Source organism: Arachis ipaensis, chromosome B03 (assembly GCF_000816755.2).
Source record: "Arachis ipaensis cultivar K30076 chromosome B03, Araip1.1, whole genome shotgun sequence".
In the NCBI taxonomy this organism is placed as follows: domain Eukaryota; kingdom Viridiplantae; phylum Streptophyta; class Magnoliopsida; order Fabales; family Fabaceae; genus Arachis; species Arachis ipaensis.
This window is the reverse complement of record NC_029787.2, coordinates 106,350,515-106,361,061: the sequence shown is the minus strand read 5'-3', so window position 1 is coordinate 106,361,061 and position 10,547 is coordinate 106,350,515. Positions and strand designations below refer to the sequence as shown.

The 10,547-nt window shown below is 29.1% G+C and overlaps 1 protein-coding gene across 4 annotated transcripts in view; it reads left to right on the top strand.

The window, feature by feature from the left end:
• The window catches only part of LOC107630827 (squamosa promoter-binding-like protein 13A), a 3,775-nt gene continuing 1,957 nt past the window's right edge, over positions 8,730–10,547 (top strand). The window contains exons 1-3 of one of the 4 annotated variants that reach the window (XM_016334080.2): positions 8,730–8,936; positions 9,152–9,205; positions 9,688–10,216. In XM_016334080.2, coding sequence (XP_016189566.1) covers positions 9,735–10,216 — 482 coding nt within the window. In that variant the 5' untranslated portion in view covers positions 8,730–8,936; positions 9,152–9,205; positions 9,688–9,734. The other 3 variants (XM_021119214.1, XM_016334078.2, XM_016334079.2) reach the window with 3 other exon arrangements.

The following is a 10,547-nucleotide window of genomic DNA, read 5'->3' as shown; positions in this document are numbered from 1 at the left end:
TTTCTGATTTTAGAAAAATTCAAATTTTAATTTCTATGCCACCTTAGATGACTATACTTTATATTAATTTTTTCAACATCAAAAATTTCGGTAATAATTTTTTAGATGCTAATGAATCAATGAATGATTTTTAATAAATTTTTAGAAATTGTTTATTGTTCCATTTTAAATTCACAAGTTTATAAAAAGATAAATTTTTGGAATTTAAACTAAAACATAAAAGTTGGATTTCTATTCTTATTTGTTTTGATTTTTTTTATATTTTATTTGAATTCAAATGAGAAGAATGTTTGCTTATTGATTTTTATATGTCAATTAGTTGTATAAATAGTAAATCAAATCTAATTGATTTACTACTAATATAACTAAATCGAATCCAATTAATTCGATTCATATAAAGATGTTTTAGGATGGGTAATGAAAATTGATTTAGAACATTTACGTAATTTTAAATTTTATTTAATTTATTAGTGTGAATTATCCTAAATTTTAACTCTATTTATAAAAGGGTTGACTAGAAATCACCTTATTACTACTAGTTTGTTTAGAAAAATGGATAATTTGAAATTTCTTCTGTTTGGCAACGGTGAATAGTAGGTGTAGTAGAGCTAGTGTAGTCTCTCTTATTTCGCAATATTCCAATGGTTTGTTGAATTTCCGGGACAAAATTATCGGCTGAAGGTAATTTGCCTAGGAAACATAGAAAAGATGGATAAACATGCCTTGTCCTTTCTTTCATCCTCACGAGCAAACAGCAATATCGATTTTGGTCCTGCCAAAGCTAATAAAGGATCATTAATTAATTAAATTTAAGCATAGCAAGTAGCAAACATTTTGGCGTATATATATAGAGATGCGAATTGCGATACATAGTGGAAGCCGATTTGAAATGTAATTATAGGAACTAGGGATGTTGATTTATGTTGGGGCAAGGCAGTGGGAGTGGTGGTAGACAAAATAATAATAATATAATCACTGAAAACAACAAGGCAACACGATAGAACAAGTTAAGAGGGACTTACCTGTGTTTGTATTAATCCATGCGAATATACCTTCTTGTTGGGGGCTCCTACCATGGTCCACTCTTACATCACCATGTCATGAAATCCAACGGTATCTGTGGCTTCTTTATTTTAAGTGTTATGGTTAAAACAATTTGTACTTCTCTTCCCCTCATCTGGCGCATAAGCTATCATTCAATAAATTTGCATTTGCTTTTTTTCTGGTATGTGGGGTCATTTGCCGCTGCTTTGAAAACCATTATGATTCAATTTCAACAACAATTATAATGTAGTACTGGTATCTTCTTAGAATATCTTCCTTGTCATTTTTCCTCTGTTTTCAACAAGTGGAAAGATTAAAAGAAATTAAGTACATTTATGTATTCAAATATTTTGAATACTTTTTTTCTTATTTAGAAATTTATTCCCTGTTTTGATTTCCTGGAATCTCAAGTGCCTCACTGCAAGGTAAGACCAGCCTCACTAATTAAATACACCATACTTTCAAAATTTAGGCATGTCGTATATTCAAATTTTCTAATCATTGATCATTAATAAGTAAGATGATTACTTTAATTTAATGCATTGTGGAAAATGAATGGGGCCAATAAAATAAAGAATTTAGCTAACAGTTAAGATTATTACTAATAGAAAACTTTAAATATTTTATTTTAATAGATGCATAATATTTATATCAAAACCTAAATTTTACGATTTTGTTATAAAAAAAAAAATTTAATTAATAACTTTAACATATATCTTAAAAAAATACATGTTAACTAAATCCTAAAATAAAAGGCTACCTTCAAAATAATTTCCCCTCATTTTTTTTTATAATCTTGCTATTGAATCAACTTACTAAGATTTTAATTACTTGGTATGAATTATTGAATTAGTATAATAGAAAAAACAGGTCCCAAAGTGCTTACATCAAGAGCATTGGAAATAAAAGAAATTAATTAAAATAATATTTTTTATTCTCATAGTATTATCTAACTCGATAGATTTTGTGAATCAAAATTTTATTTAAAAATTTATCATTAATGAATGAGTTATTATAGCATAATATAAAATTTGAACTCTTACCACTAATTTAAAGGACGAACAATCAACCTAAGTTGATTAATAAATATATACTAAAATTAAATTATACAAGCCTATACAAATGTTATACATTTATGCTTAGATTTTACTAAGAAGTTTGGGCCAAACAAAAATTTTGGTCTAGATGGAGCTATGAAACCCACTAGCATATAAGGTATTATTGTTTGAAAATTTGAAGGTCCAGACAAAATCAACTTATCTGAATATAGTCACTAAAATCAAATTGGATTAGTGTAGTAATTAACTTATTAATCTATTTAAATAAGTATCAAAAGTTTAAATATGATTGACAACATATACTCTACTTACGAATATCTAACCCAATCCAATCCGATCGGATAGGATTGCCTATCTGACTCAATGCGAATAGAATAGATTACAGTGCGAGTTTGCTTGCGACTAGAATCAGATACAGATTCAGGATATACCATATTTTATCCTATCTACACGCTTAATATATTATATAATATATATTTAAAAATTATATGTGTAGTAAAGGAAGTGTGAATTAAATCTAACTTCCTTCTTATAAAACTTTAGAATAACCACTAAAGTTAATAATTTAAATTACTAATTTAGTACATTTGTTATTTAAAGAGTAATATTGTAAGAATTTAGAGTTAGAAGAAGAGTGATAAGATATTTATTTTTACTTGTGTTATTTTAGTTTTATTAAGAACTTGATGATTATGCTATTGTAATTTTATGTTAAATTTTTTTAAGATTTTATTATTTTTAATTTTAATTTTAATTTAATTTTTTATTTTTTATTTTATTAATATGTATGAAATATAGAATGATTGAACTTTATATTTGTTTAAAAAAATTGATTTTTTTTTGTGTGGGTAGAATAGGTTTGAGAATGATAGAGATACAGATAGGATTAGAGTCGATTGAGAGATTCTCAACCAGCGAATAGAATAGGGCTGAGTTTAAAAAAGATTTTTAACCTACGGATAGGATTAGAGTAGAGTCCAAATTTATCATACATTTCATACTCTACTTATTGTCATCTCTAAATTCGAAAACTTAAAAAATACGGTAAAAAATTAAAAACAAATAAGGCGTCTAATGTAAAAAATATATGGATAATAGTGAATATTTTTTTAAGGGATTGTTCTATAGGTCTCAGTTAACAACACGAAACTCATTTCAAGTACGCGACAGTGCTAATAAGATTTTATTAGAAAAAAAAAAGAAAAAAAAATGCATAATGATAACATAATTTGAATTCATAATTTCGCATATACTATTTAAATTTGAGAAACAATACCGTGCATAATTTTTTTGTTGTACTTCAAATATATTTTTTCGATAATAATAAATGAATATTTTACATTTTCTCTTTTCTATCATTTAATTTAAATACTAAAAGAAATACACAAACAAGGATATATACAGAAGTGTACATATAAGAAGATTGTTTGTTTTGCGTTGTGTGATGAATTATTATCATGGAGACCAGGTACCAATATGATTCGGGATTGTACAAAAACCACATAAGATGAGGGGATTTTGTCCATTGCGGTTAAGGGGGGATATACATGGCAAATAATTGAGATGCACAGTGCAGAGAGAGAGAGAGACTGACAAATACTTACGAGCTTGGTCCCTACTGGCAATGGCAATGGCAATGGCAATGACAGGCATAGCTGCCACACTGACTTTTTGGTGGTTGCAGGGTTTTAAAGGCACTGTCTCTCTTTCGCCCTATTCCTCTCTACTTTTATTTATTTACGCCTTTATTATTTCATTTTTTTAAATAATAATAATACTCTTCCTTGTAGCAACTCTCACCATCCAACCATTTGTCCATTACCATCAACTCACCTCTTTTATATTGGGTAATAATAATAAATAAAAAAATATAAATTTGTTTTATTTAATATTTATTAATTCTAAAAATAATTAATAAATATTAAATAAAATAAATTTTAATTATTTTTTATTTTTATTATTGTATACTTTATATTAATTTTTTCAACATCAAAAATTCCGGTAATAATTTTTTACATGCTAATGATTCAAATAATGATTTTTAAAAAATTTTTAGAAATCATTTATTGTTCCATTTTAAATTCATAAATTTATAAAAATATAGATTTTCTAGAATTTGAACTAAAAAACACAAAAATTGGATATTTATTCTTATTTGTTTTAATTTTTTTGATATTTTATTTGAATCCAAATAAAAGATATTTTTTTATTAACGTTTATGTTCTAAAGTTAATAACAGTTAATTTAAAAATAATAAATATTAATAATCTGTACCAGTATTAAATCGAATTAAACTGATTCGATTTACTATATAGACTGTTCAATAATAAATTAAATTAGGTCAATTCGATTTATTAGTATTCACTATATATATTCCATGTAAATCAAATTAGATCATTTTAATTTATTACTAAAAAATTAATTTAAATTAGACTAATTTAAATTAGATCAATTCAAATTAAATATGTGCATAGGACTTTGATGTATCAATTTTTGTTTTAGAACATTCATAAAATATTAAAAATGGTTTGGTCTAACTATGTGTTTTTTCCCCAAATTTATATGCCTGCTGGAAATTTAGATACAATACAATGCAGTAATCTTTCATGTAATTTATATTTGTTTTGGATCGGATAATCTGAAATTTTAAATACTCTTAAATTTGGGAACCGACGTTTCTAAAAATTTTATTTACAGATTATTATAGTATTTTATTTTATTATTCTTTAAAATATGAAATTCCATCGAGTTCAAAAGATAAACAATATTTAAATTAAAATAGTCTATAAAAAAGCATACATAAGTTAATTGATCTTTTAAGAATCTATTTGATTTATTTGTAATTTTTCTTTCAGTCCCTATTTTAAGCATTAACCCAAAGTTTAAACTTTTGAATTGGAGAGAGAGAGAGTCCAAGTAATACGGGCTTCATAAGATAATACCATAAAACTACCTACATGGCTACATGCATCCAACCCCCTCTTCAGCAGCGGAAGCCTAGACCAAGTGATAATCATATTGCTTCTTAATCAAACTACACCAAGTTTGAACCTCAGCTGAGATTCGGATGAGATTTGATAAAATCTTAAAGTGCGGGTGCGTAGATGTGTGTTGTGATACTTAAAATTGAGAGTTAAAAAAAAAAAAATCTCATCACTTTCTAATCTTTCCCCTCAATCGCTCTCCACCTCCGTAGCTATCACGCTTCGGACCTAATCGTTTTATTTGCGTCATATTTTAGGATAAATTATACTTTTAGAGATTATGTCATTATTTATTTATTTATTTCTTTTTAATCATGCCTGCACAAACTTAACGAAGAAATTGGTGTGACTATTATAAAAGTTAAGAAAATAATATTTTTATAATTTCATTTAATTTCAAGAGATATCAATATTTTTTTTCATTTATTTTATGTATTATATTAATTTATTTCTTAAACTGTATGGATTATTGAGATAGAAATGGTGATCAAGAGAGCCTCAAATAATCAGTATAGAGTATAGACATATAATTCTTTCGGGTCATCCAGACTATTTTTAGACTTTTCTTAACTCTATGATCCAGCTAATTAGATTCCCCCCTCCCCTCCATCCTCTATCCCCCCTTCAAATGGCTAGATCTCTATAAGCCAAAGTGAAAAATATTTTTCAATAAAAAGAAAAAAATATATTTCTATAATGGAAAAATAAAAAAAAATTAAAATATTACGTGCAATACATTATATTTAATTTAAAAATATAAAAATAAATTAAACAAAATTTAGACATTAAATAATAAATACCATAGAATTCATCGTTTTTTTATATTAATTAAACATCTTTGTGAATATGTTTTAAGTTGCCCAAGCCTAACTTTGACAGAGTTTAGGGTTTAAGCTATTTAAGATAACTTTGGCTTACAAATTTAGGAATTGGCATAACAATTCTTCATTTTATTTAAGGTAGCTTTTATAACTAGCTTTCTAACATTGATTTGTTTGGAAACGTATATTATGCCAGATAAGCAATTATTTGAATGAAGAGATAGCGTCGTTACGTGCATATTAACACCGTCCACATTTACAATCAGTTGTGAATTATTCTTGCAGTTTCCTAGCTAGCAACACATTCAACTTCATTATACTATTTGTTCAGAGTTGAATTATCGGTTGAGACTGATCATCTTGTCGCAAGTGAATAGGGCATTAAATACAACCACCAAAATCAGATTTTCTCTGAACCGTGAATAAGTGTGGTGCAAATCTAATGTAATACCAATTATATGCAAATTAAAACGATGCTAACCAATTCTACACATGTATGACATCGCAAGGCCCCATGCAAACTTAATCGGTATTAATTGCCTCCCTCCCATAACACAAAACTCTCCTACCCACATACACTTTAATTCATTATTCCTTTCTATCTCCTACCTCCCATATTATTGTTGAGTACTACTAAAGAGCCAATGGACTAAGCGTACAATGTGTATAATGAGTTAAATTTTTGGTCCATGAATAAAATGAACATATCACTCATACTATTCATACTATCCAGAATAACCATAAGCTTAAACTGATTTTAGGATTCACCAAAGATCGAACTCTTGACCTTTCAAATCTAGAACTCTAATACCATATCATGAAATTACTCATTTCAAAAGCGTAACCTGACAGGACAATGTAACACTAATAATCATATCTCTAATACTTTCTAAACCTCCATTATATACATTATACGCTTAAGCCATTGACTCCTTATATTTATTCTATTATTATTATATCCTGGCGTTAATTGTATTTATGAATAAGTTTGCTAGTATTTTGAATTTTTTTATACAAATTACAATTTATACAATTTTTTACGTATACAAAACTAATTTTGTTTATCTATATATAAATTTATGAATATGATAGTTTATTCTTTATTATATATAATATTTTTTGACAACTGAAAGATATGGCGGTCAAACATGAGATTTTGACATTTTGTTCCCAATAAAATATCTAGGATTGTCATAGCTGAATAATTAAAGTATTGAATATATATGCAGCAGGACTGAAAATGCTCATTATTGTCATTCATACACACTCACTTTACAGGCCAACCAACCTATGGAATCAACATAAATATTTACCACTTATTATTTTAATGATATGTGGCATATGTGGATTAGAATATTTATATATAATGTCAAACGTAACCAACATTTCTCTTAAAAAACTACCGTCCCTTAGCTTGTAATGTTTTACTAGTTAAATTAGAGTGTGAGGATTTGATTATTGCGTTCGTACTCTAAGAACCCTCGTGACATCATCATAATTAACGACTGACATGCGATAGATGGATGTGCAAGTTTGGTTAAAAAGGATTAAAAACATAATGGTAGGGCAACTTATTATGTTAATTAATAATTAAAAGTGATGGTGTACTATGTGGCATCATAAATCTGTAAAAAAAAAAGAATGGTCACGTGTAGATAAGAGAGGGGGAGGGGATGGAGGGTGTGGTGGGCATGGGAAGGTGTCACGGTGAGTCATGGGTTGCTGTGGCTTAAATCAGCAAGGGCACCTAAGCCTGGAGCCCTCTAAATTAATAGTGGCCATCTACTCTCAGGCCCACCAACATGCACTCATCATTATCATTAGCCTTCTCTCAACAAATTACTATAAAGTATTCACATTACCCTAAGCTAAGGCTTAAATTAAACCCTTCCTGCTTTTACTATAACTAGTATGTATCCAATGCCTTACTAATTAAAGACCCATATATAGGCCATAGGTGACAACTTCTGAGAAGTAGAACAACACCATTCCCGAACAGTAACATGGGGAGGAGATAATATCACCGTCATCAAAGACTTTTCTACTCTGACTTTCTTCGGATAAATTTTTAATGTTAAAATTATGAATTTAATTTACTTGTATTTTAAGGATATATTTTTAAAAAATAATAATAATTTTTTTTTAAATATTTTTAATGTATTCAGTGTGTCGAAAACATAAAAAAAAAAATTAATTTTTACAATAACTTTATAAAATATTTTTTTATGATATATTTAATCTATATTTCTAAGATACAAGTTAACAAAATCTTAAAATTATTTATTCTTTTAAAAGATACAATTTATTACTTTGATTATAGTCTTACTAAACCAAACTATACAAACATACTAAAAAGCACAAACAGACAAAAATATAAATCTTACACTGTTAAAATTATTGGAAAAATAAAAAACATTTTGTTTAAGAAAGAAACTTATTAGAAAAACTCAAATAATAAGTAGAGTAGTTTATTTATTTATTTTTACCTTGAACTATGGTAGGAGCCTAGGACCTTGAGTTATTGTGTTCAAATTTGATGTGATTTGAAGTGGTAATGAATTATTTTGGATTGTTCCCCAAGACTGGGTCCAAGAGGGTGTGGGCAACACTTTACACTTGCAAGTTCGAAATTGAATGCAAACACAATGCCACATGCCTTGTCTTGAGCATCCATTCTTTGTACTTCTTTTTCCTGACTCGTAAAAGTTGAAAGCAACCAACAGCCTGTCCTTATTATATATCATCTTTATTTCCTTTCTCAAGCAATGCATTCCCGCAAGAACCCCTATTTTTGGAAAAACAATATATAATATGTATATAACAAAATAAATTTATATTAATTAAAATATTGTGTTCAACTCACTTAAACACGGCATATCATCCCATCCCACACCCACCTTTTTGAGTTTCCATTGTGTTCTCTCTCTCTCTCTCTCTCTCTCTGTGAGTTTCTACTTCAACTTTCAATACATTATCCGAATTCCTGTCTGCATAAATCCGCAACTTCATCTTCTTAAGTGGCTAACAAGGTAGGTCTGTGGGGATTCCTTCTTAACACATCATTAAATCCTTTCTCCTTCTGTCTCTTTTATATTATTTTATTCATTCACTTCTTCCTTAAAATGAAGAAAGTTTCAATTTTTTTAATAAAAAAATCTAGTTCATTAATTTCACTATCCACTCACTCACTCAGTCACTCACTTACTCCATTGAGTATTCCTGGAATCTAATCTATGGCTGGCAGTGGTCTTGGTGAAGGGAAGAAGTAGAAAGCAACATTCTAGCTGCTTGCTGCAAAGTATTCTCTTCCTTCTTCCAATTACCACTTACTTTTTTATTTTGAATTTCTCGGCATTGAGTTGCTTCATTAGGATACTATACTATTTACTATTTTATATGTATGTATGCTGTTGTAATCTTTTCTAAATTGTAACTTGTAACTTCCAGTTTCCTTGGAACTTGTACAACATGGCCACTAGGTGTTTAATCTGCTTGTGATATTTATTCCCCTGATGCATGTTTCTTCCCTACTTTTTAATAATTTTCTCTACTCAAATACAGACAAAGATTGGTCCAATAATGTGTTTGTTTAATAAGTGAAGTGCCTATGGCTAATTGGCTGTTTCCTCTTCTATCGGTTATATTACTGTGATATATTTGTCGAATTGGAATTTTTCATATATTTGCCCTGAAACCAAATGAAGACACACAATTTCTTGAAGTCCTTTCATTTTACTTTGGTTAACTCTCTTCTCTTTTTTCCATGCAATTTGAGAGCAGAGAAGAGTGAAGCAAACAATAGAGGAAGTGGAAGCATTCATTTAGTTATGGATTGGAATTTGAAAGCACCACCGTCTTGGGATTTGACAGAAGTGGATGAGGCAACCTTACCAAACATAGAAACAGTGGATGGCTCAACCAGATTTGGTGTTTACAGAACAAAAGGAGGGGAATTCTCTGTTGACTTGAAACTTGGCCAGGTTGGGAATTCTGCAACCGAACCAGTGTTGGTGACTAATTCAAATAAGTCCAACAAAGATGCTGTTGCTGCTGGTGTTGGTGTTGGTGTTGGTGTTGGGGTGTCCAACTCCAAAATGGTAATGCAATCACCTTCCTCAGGGTCATCAAAGAGAGCTAGAGCCATTAACAATGGGACACAGACAGTGTCATGCCTCGTTGATGGGTGCAATTCAGATCTCAGCACTTGCAGAGACTATCACAGGCGCCATAAGGTCTGTGAACTCCATTCCAAGACTCCTCAGGTCACAATTGCTGGCCACAAACAAAGGTTCTGCCAACAGTGTAGCAGGTACCTCTTATGCTATACTGCTATGAAATTTATTTGTTTATTGTTTGTTTGCCTATGCCTTATATTTGTTGTTCTCTTAATTAGTTCTTTTTTTTTTAAGTTGTTTATTTGACTACAAAATTCTAATCTCAGGTGCTTCTTCCGTATCTAATTTTTCATGTTGGCTTCACAAATACGCGAGCCAGTTACTTTGTTTTGCTTTCTGCCGCTCTTAGCATCTTAATTTTAGCACATTAATCAGCATGATCTCCTGCTTAGTTACAATGTAACATTCGCAAGCCCTCTTACCAGTTACCAGTAGATTCTGCAAATGGGGGAAACAAACTGAAGT